The sequence below is a fragment of the Myodes glareolus genome, chromosome 19 (assembly GCF_982192425.1).
Source record: "Myodes glareolus chromosome 19, mMyoGla1.1, whole genome shotgun sequence".
NCBI lineage: Eukaryota > Metazoa > Chordata > Mammalia > Rodentia > Cricetidae > Myodes > Myodes glareolus.
Window position 1 is genome coordinate 38,099,428 of NC_142044.1, and position 12,615 is coordinate 38,112,042.

Sequence of the window (12,615 nt, forward strand, 5' to 3'; positions counted from 1 at the left end):
TGTATATTTGTGTATGTATGTTACAGTGTGGGTATGCATGTACATGTCTATGCATACATGTGGAGACCATAGGTTGATATCAGGAATCATCTTTGATTGCTCTTCCACGTTATTCATTGAAGCAGGATCTCATGAGATCTCTCAATCAAACCCAGAGTTCAGCAATCTAGCTAGTCTTGCTAACCTTATCAACAGAGTCCTTTGTCTCCTTCTGGGTAGAATAATAGGCAGGTTGCCATATCCATCCAGCACTTAGATGGGTTTCCTGGGATCTGACCTTGCAAAAATTACTTAGCACCTGGGCCATCACCTCAACTGTACTGGCTGGTTTTGTGTGTCAATTTGACACAAGCTAGAGTCATAAGGAGCCTCAGCTGAGGAAATGTCTCCTTAAGACTCAGCTGTAAGGCATTTTCCCATTTAGTGATCAATGGGGGAAGGCTCAGCCCATAGTAGCTGGTGCCATCCCTGGGCTGCTGGTCCTGGCTTCTATAAGGTGGATTGAGTAAGCCACGATGAGGAAGCCAGTAAATACTACCCCTCCATGGTCTCAGCATCAACTCCTGCCTCTGGGATCTTCTATTGTAATTTAGGAGATCGCCTGGGGTAGAGGTGTTAATTCAGTTTATATGACAGAGTAGCCATAGTTGTGGAAGTAACCAAAGTCCCACTTCCCAGGAAACAGAACGCTAATGAACTCCCCCTCAGTTTACCTCTTGATATAAATGCTGTTTGGATAATAAACACGGGTGATCGTCAGGATTTGAATGAACCCTGAGACTCCCTTCCGATAACTGCCGTGTGAACTGTGCCTCAATTATTCCCACATCTCCACTTTGGTTCGAGAAATAATTTACGTTTGGCTGGACCCCGACACTACAGCTACACATATAGAAAAGCTGGGATCGGGTAGGACATGCACTCTGACAAGAGGTGAACCAGCAGCCCAGAAACTCCAGGTGTTTATTACATGAGACTGAATGAAGAAGCAGGTGAGTTAATCCCAGGAGGTAGTCTCTGTAAGGAAGCAGTCTCAGGCTGGGAGGGAGGGAGTTAGCAAGAGTGGAGGGAAGTAACTGGATATTGGGGATGTATGATCATAATTCATTGTATAACTGTATGAAACTATACTAAAAAGAAAGATTAAATATTAGGGTCACCTCAGCTATAGAGCAAGTTTGAGGCCACCACGGGTTACATGAAATCCTGTCTCAAAACACCAACAGATAATGATCAAATGTTTTAGAAGGAAAATTAAGTTACTTTCTCTATGTAGAAGGTGAAATCACAAAAGTATTGTCTTCAGAGGCTGTCAGCATATACATTTAAAAAGGGCAGGGGAATGTGGTACATTAGGCAGTTAAGCAGCATTGGTTTTTGTTTTATTTTAGAATATATTTGTCAACCTTAAGTGTTTAATTATTTTTATTTATTTTATGTGCATTGCTGTTCTGTCTGCATGTATGTCTGTCTGAGAGTGTTAGAGCCCCTGGAACTGAAGTCACAGACAGTTGTGAGCTGCCCTGTGAGTGCTGGGAACTGAACCCAGGTCCTCTGAAAGAGCAGCTGGTGCTCTTAACCGCTGAGTCATCTCTCCAGGCCCAGTCAACTTTAAACTTTTTTTACTGCATGTTGGATTTTATTTGCTTAATTCTGGATCTACAACTCTCAATTCTCCCTAATCTCAGAGGGTCTGGCTTTTTTGTTTGTTTGTTTGAAAAAAAAAGAGTCCACATAGCAGGCCTGAGAAAACTCATCAGGATGTGAAAGGCTGCTGGTGTCTGGGCACGCAGTTTTGGTGAGATGCCCACCACTTCCTGGTAAGAGTGGCTTGCTGTGACTCAACTGTTTGTACAGCTCCTGCGGAACAGCAGCTTTCTGTCTGGGAGTCGGGAATCTGGGTGCCTGCCCAGCAGAGCATGCCCGTGCAGCTGAGTCTCTATGGACCTCCCCAGCAGAAAGCATCTCAACACGTGCTGCCCCAGCTTGTTGGGGGAATGAAGTGTCAGCATGAGTCCATCCAAGAGGACGCTGGAAGCGCGCACCTAGATTCTTTAAGACTCCATGAATTTCTCCCCGTTGCTGGCTGTGATTTCAATCTAAGTGCCCTCAGCCAGGAGGAGTACAGTTATCTTCTGAGTTCTAAGACCTCCCAGCAAACTGCATCCTTAACACAGCCCTCAAATTTGTATAAGTGTTAGGACCCATGGTTAATTTTGATCGTCAACTTGGTTAGATTAAGAAAAACCTAGACCGGGGCCTAGAGAGTTAAAAGAACTGGCTGCTCTTGCAGATGACCAGAGTTCAGTTTCCAGCACCCATGTTTGGTGGCCACAACTGTCTGTAACTCCAGCTCCAGGGGACCCAATATCCTCTTCTGGCCTTTGTAGGCACTCTGAAGACATCAGGACATGCATACACACACACACACACACAGAGAGAGAGAGAGAGAGAGAGAGAGAGAGAGAGAGAGAGAGAGAGAGAAATATTTTTTTTAAAAAAAAGCTTTTTTAAAAAAATCAAAGTAATCAGCAGAAGCACACTTTCAGGAATGTTTCTGACGAGCACTTCCAGACAGAATTACTGAAAAGGGAAGAGTCACCCTGAAATGGGTGCCCTTCCCATGGGCTGGGGCCCCAAACAGAAAGAGAAAAAAGGAAGAAGCCAAATGAGTACTGGCAATTTTGTTTCTCTGCTCTTTGGCCACCTGCTCCTGCCACATGAACTCCTCTACACCTTCCTGCCATGATGGACATCATCCTCTCAAACTGAGTCAAGGTAAAGCCTCCTCCCAAATCTGCTTTTTGTCAGGCATTAGATTATAGCAACAAGAAACTTGATAAAGTCCCTGAATCCTAGATCTACCCAGGTGTATGTTCTGCAGTTAGAGTATGGGTCAAAGCCAGAGACGGGGAGGGGAGGGGCCTCAGACCCTGAACCTGATGAGGCCAGGTTGAGGTCCTTGTTCCTAAGGGGTGGAAGGACACTCTTACTAGGAGGCATGGTGAGGACTCTGGAGCTGGAAGCAGCAGCAGCCACCAACCTCCTCTTGGACTCCTTTGGCTGAAGACCAGCATCATTCTGGCTGTTCCAAGTTGCTGAGGCTGGCACCACCCAGTGGGGTAGGCCTTTGGACTTGCTGAGGCAATTCAGTATAGCCATCTCTGGTAAGGACCAGCAGTACACATGAAAAACAACCCCAACCCAACAGGGACAGCAGGTGCTAGGGCCACCCAGGTAGGAAGACCTGGGCTATTGGACAAGGGAGTGGCTTAGACCAGCTGCTGAGGATCAAGGCTGAAGATGGCTCTGCCAAGCTGCATCAACAGGGACTGACTCCTATAACTGATGCCCAGCCATCACGAAAGCACAACCATTGTGATGGGGTTATTGGAACTGTTAGTATTAGGGTCCCTGTGGTAGACTATTTCTCCAGCCTGACACAGTAGATCCAGTCTACCTGCTGTCTTGTAGGAAAACGTTGACAGTCCTCTCATTGAGATGTGGGATCCAAGTCCCCCACACTGGTTTGTGTGTCTTGGAAAGTTCATCTTTGGGACCCAACCATCCTTTCTTCACACTACTATATATACTCAGCTCACTGCTTTAATTTTTAACGTTGGGTAATGACATGCATTTCTTTATGCACTAACGGGGGCTGTGTGATGGGGAGCTGCAGGTGAAAAGGGTGAGCTCCTTGCTAATGATCATGACCACTCTGAAACAGATACCATGAGGAGAGGTGCTGGATGGGGGCGGGACGGGGTGGAGAGGCTCTCTCTTTTCCTTCCTGTAGACACAGCATCCTTTCTATTGGACTGGACTGACACAGAGAGTTGATAAAAAGCTGCTACAGCCCTGCAACTCTCAAGAGTTCTTTCCCTCCCATTCCCAAACATAAGACAACTTTGAGTTATTGCTAGACTTGGTTTTTACATTTCATTATCTGGGGGAGGAGCAGTGACTGTGCCTGCTACAGTGTGGGCATGAGGTCATCAGATGACAGCCTCTGTAAGTAGTTCCCTCTCCACCATATGGGTCCTGCTGGGTTTTATTTTATTTTATTTGAGAGAGGGTTTTTCTGTGTAGCCCTGGCTGTCCTAGAACCCATTCTGTAGACCAGGCTGGCCTCAAACTCACAAAAACCTGCCTGCTTTTGCCTCCCAAGTGCTGGGACTAAAGGCTTTCGCCACCTTTAGTGTGATGTTCTAACTCTAACCCTTGAGAACTGAATGTTCTTTCCCTTCAGGGCACCAGATATACTGTACACGGAGATAAATCTTTGGATAAAGACACTCTAAAAAGTCTGACAACCTAAGTTCAATCTTCAGAACCCATATAATGGTGAAAGAAAAAAGTTGACTCCACAAAGTTCTCTTCTCACCTCTACGTGCAAGCATGAACACAAATAACTAAGAATTTTTCTTTAATTGCCAGGTGTGGTGGAGCACTAAGCACACAGAGGCAGCGGGATCTCTGGGTTCTAAGCCAGTTGGGGGTACAGCAAGACATCATCTTAAAACACACACACCACAAACAACCACCACCAAATTATTTACTCTGGGTGAGAAAAGAAGATAACATACTGAGAATCCAGACTCATGAGCCCCTCACTAGGAAAGCATCCCTTAATTATAAGCCCCGGGGACACATCAGGCAGTGTAAGAGGATGTGGTGGGGATATAATCTGCTCTATCTACCCCATGAGTATGAAACAGACAACAAAAACATTAACTCCAAGCTGGATGTTGTGGTAGGAACTATAATCACAGCACCAGGAAGGCTCTGGTAGGAGGACTTATCAGTTCAAGGCCAACCGAAATACATAAAAGCTCAAAAAAAGCAACAATTATAACAACAAAACAATCTGAGATTTATATCAACAGTCCAAAAAGCAACAAAATCTCAGGACTATTTGGGTTTCTTATTCTCTGAGTAAAAACACTCCAAAGAAAGTGAATATTAGACAATCCTATCTTAAAAAATAATTAGAAGACTATAAAAAAAAAGAAAAAAAATAATTAGAACTCCAGAAGCTGATGCTGCTATACAGCTGCACATTCAATTGCGGGCGTTTTGTGCTTGCAGTCATGAGATGGAGAAAACTTGCTGGCCACGTTAAGGGAGGGAAAGTTATTGATTTAATTAAGCAAATAAAAAAAAACTGAAAACTAAAAACGGCTCCACAAAGAAAACAATGACGTGTATAACAAAAAATTATGCTTGGCCAGGTGGTGGTGGCTCACACCTTTAATCCCAGACTGGGAAGGCAGAGGCAGGCAGATCTCTGTAAATTTGAAGGCAGTCTGGTCTATCTACAGAGTGAGTTCCAGGACAGCCTGGAGAGAAATCCATGGGGGGAGGGGGGAACCACCTCAAAAAAAGTGCTTAAACTGACCACTGTTAAAAAAAAAAAAAAAAAAACTACACGGTTGAAAAGCCAAAAAATGCAAAGGACACAGGTTCGATTCCCAGCACTCATACAGTGGCTCACAACTGCCTGTAACTCTTCTTCTAGGGAACCTAATGCCTTCTGACCTCCACAGGATGAGGCACATACGTGAAGAATAGACATAAATGCAAGTAAAACATTCATACAATAAAAATAAAGATATGCAATTAAAAACTAAAAGAAGAAAGGCCAAAAACTGTTTCTGATGGGATGAGAGCCTCCCACAATCCAAAGATGTCCGGGAAGAGAAGCCCGTCTTCAGGACCTTTCCCCTTCGCCAACCCCGGAAGAGCTGCAAAAACTCGGCTCGGCTCCGGCCTTCAGTTTCCAGGGCCAGAACGACCTAACATGACGTCCGGAAAGTCGACGGTGCCGCGATCCGTAGCTGTATCGAACCGGAAGGGGAGGAGTTCAACGGAAGTTGTTCACCGAGCCCGAAAAAGTAACGGACCGCCGGAAGCCGCAGGTGCTAGAGGCCCGAGTCGCTAGCGTTGTGCTTGCGGAGGCGGAGGGAGGAGCGTACAACATGGCCGGGCTGGAGCTGCTCTCCGATCAGGGCTACCGGATAGACGGTCGGCGCGCGGGGGAGCTGCGTAAGATCCAAGCGCGTATGGGTGTGTTTGCGCAGGCTGACGGCTCGGCTTACATCGAGCAGGGCAACACCAAGGCGTTGGCGGTAGTCTACGGGCCTCACGAGGCGAGTAAGCGGCCGGGCGCGGGGCTCGGGGCTGCACGTCGCGAGAGTAGACCTAAACCTTATGGTTTAACTCCTCTCCGCAATGGATCCTCATCATCTCCGAGGTGCCTCAGCCGCCTAGAGAAGCTCCACTCACTCCCTCTTTTCTCAGCTCAATTACTATTCTGACGTCTTGGCGGGAAGAAAACTCCCAGGCCCCTACAACACTCTTCCTTGCCTTTCTGAACTTACTTATTACATCGTTTTTACTGAGTCTTCAGCGTTGCCTGTTTCTCTACTGGAACATAAACTCCCAAGACAGGGACTTTCGATGAAATTGTCTGCCTTTATTGCTGTCTCAGTTCTGTATCAGACCAGCAAAACATGCACATCTTACAGTTTGATTAGCATATGAAAACTCATTCTAGGCGGAAGCCAGGATGACGGTCAGGTATATAACACATCGGGGCCGACGATTGATAGGGAGGGGGACAACAGATCAAATAAAGTTGAGAGGTTACCAAAGGGGTGAGGACCCAGGGACACTGAGATTTTTTTTTACATGTAATGGAGAGCCTCTGGAAGGTAAGTAAAATGTTAGTTGGTAGGTGACACGGATCAGATGTTTGTAAATGCGGTGGCCATAATAGGAATGGGATTGAAATGGAGCAACTGTAGAACAAAGAATTGCCTGCCTGCCAAAGGCGGTATATGGCTTAGGCTGAAAATCTCCCTCCGACTAGGATGTGGAAGCAAAGTAGCAGCTGCTAGAGGAAGAGAAGCAGGAAGGTTGAGTCATTCAGAGTGGATTGAGTGTGACCCAGGAGGTAGGCCTGGCTCATACGTTCTTTTCTCCTCCAGATCCGGGGCTCCCGGTCTCGAGCCTTGCCTGATCGGGCCCTAGTGAACTGTCAGTATAGTTCAGCAACCTTCAGCACAGGTGAGCGCAAGCGAAGGCCTCATGGGGACCGGAAGTCATGTGAGATGGGGCTGCAATTACGCCAGACCTTTGAGGCAGCCATCCTCACACAGCTCCACCCACGTTCTCAGATTGACATCTATGTGCAGGTGAGTTACCTGCAGCCTCAACTCCCCTGCCCCAAGGGTGGGACTCAGGTATGAGGTGGGTTGAGATGTGGGTCTAAGGTTCTGATGCCCCTGTAGGTGCTGCAGGCAGATGGTGGAACCTATGCAGCATGCGTGAATGCAGCTACGCTGGCAGTGATGGATGCTGGGATACCCATGAGGGACTTTGTATGTGCCTGTTCAGCTGGCTTTGTTGATGGCACAGCCCTAGCGGACCTCAGCCACGTGGAGGAAGCAGCTGGAGGGCCCCAGCTAGCCCTGGCCCTACTGCCAGCCTCGGGCCAGATTGCACTGCTTGAGATGGATTCGAGGCTACATGAAGACCACCTGGAACAAGTGCTGGAGGCTGCAGCCCAGGCAGCCCGAGACGTGCACACACTGCTGGATCGTGTAGTCCGGCAGCATGTGCAGGAGGCCTCTATCTTACTGGGGGACTGAATGCCAACCACCCCATCCAGAATAAAAGCCTGTTCCTCTGCTGAACGCACCTTACTGTACAGCACCAGAACAGCTCAGAGCCCGCAGAGCAGAGTGTGCACTGCTGTCCCTAAGTGGAGAGAACATCTATGCTAGGACGAGCAAGAGTGCCCAAGCCCTCCCGCTAAGGGATGTGTATGTTCACACAGCCCATCTAGCATCTGAGCACCAGGCTGAGGTGGACCGCAACTGGCTGTGGTTGCCCATCATAGAGACGGAAGGCTAGACTAATGCAGCGGTTTTTGACATGTCGGTTTCAACCCCTTTGGTGGTCAAATAGCAGATATCCTGCATATCAGATATCTACATTACAAATCATAACTAGCAAAATTATGGTTATGAAGTAGCAACAAAATAATTTTATGGTTGGGGGTCATCATAACATGAGAAACTGTATTAAAGGGTTGAAGCATTTGGAAGGCTGAGAACCACTGGTCTGATGTCTCCTTTCCTCAGGAATCTCCTTGGGCCTTTTCTGCCACTTACTTTGGACTCTGAAAGGTTACCAAGCCCTTTCTGCCTCTTCGGCATCTGTCCTTAGCTGTGGCCCTTACCTCTGCACCCTTCTAGATAAACTGCCTTCCTTCACCCCTCCATCCTCTGACCACTAACTCATCCACCATGCCAGTGCCTCTTGGTTGGACAAAAACAATATGCTTTCCAATTTGTAATCTACTCCTTTCCCTGTGGCCAGCGATAGTATACCATCTTTCCAGTACCCTTATCTGACCTTGATGACCTTGATTCTGGGCCCACCACTTAGGTGAGCCCACTGTCGTCCTCCCCTCCCCCCCCCAGACGGTTTCTCTGTAGCTTTGGAGCCTGTCCTGGAACTCGCTCTGTACACCAGGCTGGCCTCAAACTCACAGAGATCCCCCTGCCTCTTTTTCCCCGAGTGCTGGGATTGAAGGAGTGCGCCACCATTGCCCAGCAAGCCATAGGACTGGTTCGAAGCCTGACAGTTCACATGGGGCCCTTCTGTCATAGAACACAGTCATCCACATTTGAGTTATCTTTCCGTCGCTCAAGTTCTCCACCCACCTGCGTTACACAGCGTCTTCTCAGACTCCTGAGATAAGACACTATTGCTGCTCTATCTTCAGCTCCGCCAGCGTCCTGCCCTTCCAGAGGCTGCTCACCAGCTGGTCCACAACCCCAGGTTCCAGTTCCGCCCCGTGCCGTGACCACATCCTGTAGCTGTCTGGCCTTCTGCAGTTTGGGCATGCGCAAAGCGTGGTTCCCAGCGGTTTCTATTACCCTGAGTACTGGCGTGACGGATCCTGGGACCGGAAGTAGGGCTGCACGGGGCGCCGGGTCTGACGGGAACCGTGCGCGCTCGGAGGTCTCCGGTGGCGGCCAGAGCGGAGCCCCCGCCCCGCCATGGGTCTCCTGTCGGACCCGGTGCGCCGGCGCGCAATCGCCCGCTTCATCTTGCGCCTCAACACTCCGCTCTGGTGAGGGCGGGCCAGGGGGCGGGACTCGTGGGAACCTGAGCTGTTGGGGGTCCGCTGGTGGCTACTCCAGGGGCCAGCCCCTCTATGCAGTCATCACTCAGACCCCGAGCTCTGAACTCTGGTCCCGATCCATCCCTGCTACAGCGGCTCGGGGTCTTAATGGCTTGGGCCGTGCCGTCGACCCCTGGGGCAGTGGTGGGAGCCTCGAGCGGGCGTCCCAGGTCGGGCTAATTCCGGCGCCCCTCTGCTCTCTCTCAGCGTGCTGAGCTACGTGGCTGGCATCGCCTGGTTTTTGGCGCTGGTTTTCCCGCCGCTAACCCAGCGCACTTACATGTCGGAGAACGCCATGGGCTCCACCATGGTGGAGGAGCAGTTTGTAGGTGGAGACCGCGCCCGTAACTTTGCCCGGGATTTCGCTGCCCACCGTAGGAAGTCGGGGTGAGTGCCTAGTAGAGGGCTGGGAACTTCAGGAGCAGCCGAGACCAGGGAGCTCTGCTCAGAGGCTATCTTTGGGTCTCCAGGTCTCTGCCGGTGGCCTGGCTGGAGCGATCGATGCGATCCGTAGGGCTGGAGGTCTACACTCAGAGCTTCTACCGCAAACTGCCCTTCCCGGATGAGACCCACGAGCGCTATGTATTGAGGGAAAGGGGTGTGCTCGGGAGAAAAGCACTTTAGAAGGGTGGCCTGGGTCGGGTGTCTTGTTGAAGTGCCCTGCAACCAAGAAACTCAGTGGGAGGGATGGTCTGAAAACCTCTGGTGGTGAGCATTGTGGTGCCAGGAAACATGTTCTGTTTTGGGTATACTGAGCCTTTCCCACCAACACTTTATGCAGATGGTGTCAGGTACCAATGTGTATGGCATCCTGCGGGCCCCACGTGCTGCCAGTACCGAGTCCCTGGTACTTACTGTGCCCTGTGGTCCAGACTCTACAAATAGCCAGGCTGTGGGGCTACTGTTGGCACTTGCTGCCCATTTCCGAGGTGAGACCCTGGGACTCTCTGGTCAGGGAGGGTTTAACCAATGTCCCAGACGCTGCTGACCCTGCCTTTGGATTCTAGGGCAGATCTACTGGGCCAAAGACATAATCTTCCTGGTAACAGAGCATGATCTTCTGGGCACTGAGGCTTGGCTTGAAGCTTATCATGACATTAATGTTACAGGTAAGGGTTGCTCTAGTCTCGCTCTGGTCTCTCTCGGTGCCAACTATCCTCACTAGTGCCCCCTCTAGTGCTCATTGCTTGCTCCTACAGGCATACAGTCGTCTCCCCTGCAGGGAAGGGCTGGAGCCATTCAGGCGGCTGTGGCCCTGGAACTGAGCAGTGATGTGGTCACCAGCCTTGATGTGACTGTGGAGGGACTCAACGGTCAGCTGCCCAACCTTGACCTGCTCAACCTCTTCCAGACCTTCTGCCAGAAAGGGGGGCTGTTATGTACACTCCAGGGCAAGGTGGGACCACCTGCTTGGGAGCATGGGGCCTGTGGTAAGGGGTGACTCTGATCCTGTGCCCATGCCTCCAAAGCTTCAGCCCCAGGACTGGACATCACTCGAAGGGCCATTGCAGGGTCTGCAGACCCTCTTACTCATGGTTCTGCGGCAGGCCTCTGGCCGGCCCCACGGCCCCCATGGCCTTTTCCTGAGGTACCGAGTGGAGGCCCTGACCCTGCGTGGCATCAATAGCTTCCGTCAATACAAGTATGATTTGGTGGCAGTGGGCAAGTAAGTCTCTGGACCCCTCTCCATGTTGAAGGCAGAGCCTAGCTGGGGTGAAGATGGCTGGTCCTGACCTGGCTGTGCTCCACAGGGCTCTGGAGGGCATGTTCCGCAAACTCAACCACCTCTTGGAGCGCCTGCACCAGTCGTTCTTCTTCTACCTGCTGCCAGCCCTCTCCCGCTTCGTCTCCATCGGCCTCTACATGCCTGCCGCTGGCTTCTTGCTCCTGGTCCTCGGACTCAAGATATCCTCTACCCTCATCCTCTCTACTCACTTGTGGCCAGCCTCAAATCCCTTCAACTGTGAGCTGGGGATAGTCCTTCATCCTGCTATGGGGGTGGGGAAGTGAGCCTGTGATCTCCCATCTAGCAAATCCTATCCAATGTCTTGTTGGGGTCCTTGACTTGGTCCATGCCCTGGAGCTATGGATGCAGTTACATGAGGCTGGAGGGAACCCTGAGGAAGCTGGGAAGGCTCCTGGCCCTGGGTCACCACCCTTGGCACCACAGGTAATATTTTACTCCATTGCTGTGACAGTGGGTTTCTGAAGTCCCCAGCACGGCTTTCTGTTACCACATGGCCTCAGCTGGAGGCTTCCCACAAGTCCTTGGGGGGGCTCCCCTATGCTTTTGGCTAACTCCAAGTTCCCATGTGCTCTGCAGGGCGTGGGCCTGGCCTCACTTATGGCACCCCTACTGATCTCTCAGGCCATGGGTTTGGCCCTCTATGTCCTACCTGTGCTGGGCCAACATATAGCTGCTCAGCATTTTCCAGTGGCTGAAGCGGAGGCTGTCGTGTTGACGCTGCTAGCAATTTACGTGGCTGGCCTAGCCCTTCCCCACAACACCCACCGGTAAGCAGCTGGGCTAGACAGAGGGAGGTCCCATACTTAGATGGCTTCTGGACTACCCTTGAACTTCTCACCTTGTAGAGTGGTCAGCTCACAGGTCCCAGACAGGGGCTGGATGGCACTGAAGCTGGTGGCCCTCATCTACCTAGCCCTGCAGCTGGGTTGCATCGCTCTCACTAATTTCTCCTTGGGCTTCCTGCTGGCCGCCACCATGGTCCCCGCTGCTGCACTCACCAAGCCCCATGGACCCCGGTATGTGCTGATCAACTTCTTCTCCACCAGAACCTTTACCACACATCAGAGCTAACCCTCATTCATTCTGTTCTTGGCATTCACCATGATACATACTTAAATGTTGCTCTTCCTCCCAGGCCACTCTATGCTGCCCTGCTGGTGGTGACAAGCCCAGCAGTCACACTCCTCGGTAGCCTGTTCCTGTGGCGAGAACTGCAGGAGGTACCACTGTCTCTGGCAGAGGGCTGGCAACTCTTCCTGACAGCACTGGCCCAGGGCGTGCTGGAGCACTACACCTATGGCGCCCTCCTCTTCCCAATACTGGCCTTGGGTCTGTATCCCTGCTGGCTGCTTTTCTGGAATGTTCTCTTCTGGAAGTAAGATCTCTGGAGCAGAGATCCCCATGCCTCCGTTCTACCTCCTCCCTGGGAAATAAACAAGATCTCTGTTTCTGTTCTTTGGGACCCTGGCCCTCTGTCTACTCAGAGACCCTAGCAGTTGGCTAGGCATTCCTACTCACCTCTCTGGGGGAGCCACCCTGGTGCTTCTCTCCTGATGGCTGGAGTGGGAGCCTGGCCCCATCAGCATCTAGAGGAGAGCCTCAAGTGGACTCTGTGGGGGCAAGTGCAAAGCCACCCCCACCTTCACACACAGTCCTGCAGGGTGGGTACCCA

The 12,615-nt window shown here is 50.9% G+C and overlaps 3 protein-coding genes across 4 annotated transcripts in view; 2 read left to right on the forward strand and 1 right to left on the reverse strand.

Moving 5' to 3' along the window:
- Positions 1–8,871, reverse strand: part of Oplah (5-oxoprolinase, ATP-hydrolysing) — a 32,210-nt gene extending 23,339 nt beyond the window's left edge. Inside the window, exon 1 of the mRNA XM_048454532.3 lies at positions 8,733–8,871. The gene's annotated coding sequence lies outside the window, so the exon portion shown is untranslated. The remainder of the gene's footprint in view (positions 1–8,732) is intronic.
- On the forward strand, positions 5,901–8,119 carry Exosc4 (exosome component 4). The gene is made up of 3 exons (XM_048454543.3): positions 5,901–6,149; positions 6,990–7,196; positions 7,293–8,119. The coding sequence occupies exons 1-3, from the start codon at positions 5,979–5,981 to the stop codon at positions 7,650–7,652; spliced, it is 738 nt and encodes a 245-aa protein (XP_048310500.1). The 5' UTR covers positions 5,901–5,978; the 3' UTR covers positions 7,653–8,119.
- A 95-nt stretch (positions 8,872–8,966) lies between the features above and the next one.
- On the forward strand, positions 8,967–12,398 carry Gpaa1 (glycosylphosphatidylinositol anchor attachment 1). 2 transcript variants are annotated; one of them, XM_048454534.3, is made up of 12 exons: positions 8,967–9,145; positions 9,404–9,583; positions 9,667–9,778; positions 9,978–10,125; positions 10,204–10,305; positions 10,396–10,592; positions 10,744–10,862; positions 10,948–11,101; positions 11,271–11,366; positions 11,520–11,710; positions 11,789–11,959; positions 12,079–12,398. In XM_048454534.3, the coding sequence occupies exons 1-12, from the start codon at positions 9,072–9,074 to the stop codon at positions 12,320–12,322; spliced, it is 1,788 nt and encodes a 595-aa protein (XP_048310491.1). In that variant the 5' UTR covers positions 8,967–9,071; the 3' UTR covers positions 12,323–12,398. The 2 variants fall into 2 exon arrangements, with proteins under 2 accessions (XP_048310491.1, XP_048310490.1); XM_048454533.3 differs by having other exon boundaries at positions 8,968–9,145; positions 10,666–10,862.
- The last annotated feature ends 217 nt before the right edge of the window (positions 12,399–12,615 follow it).

Bases quoted from the DNA above. Each gene is read 5' to 3' on its own strand.
- Exosc4 (XM_048454543.3), top strand. From the start codon at position 5,979: ATGGCCGGGCTGGAGCTGCTCTCCGATCAGGGCTACCGGATAGACGGT. The intron at 6,150-6,989 runs GCGAGTAAGCGG...TTTCTCCTCCAG, and splicing joins TAGTCTACGGGCCTCACGAG to ATCCGGGGCTCCCGGTCTCG. The intron at 7,197-7,292 runs GTGAGTTACCTG...ATGCCCCTGTAG, and splicing joins AGATTGACATCTATGTGCAG to GTGCTGCAGGCAGATGGTGG.
- Gpaa1 (XM_048454533.3), top strand. From the start codon at position 9,072: ATGGGTCTCCTGTCGGACCCGGTGCGCCGGCGCGCAATCGCCCGCTTC. The intron at 11,102-11,270 runs ATATCCTCTACC...GACTTGGTCCAT, and splicing joins TCCTGGTCCTCGGACTCAAG to GCCCTGGAGCTATGGATGCA. The intron at 11,960-12,078 runs GTATGTGCTGAT...TCTTCCTCCCAG, and splicing joins ACCAAGCCCCATGGACCCCG to GCCACTCTATGCTGCCCTGC.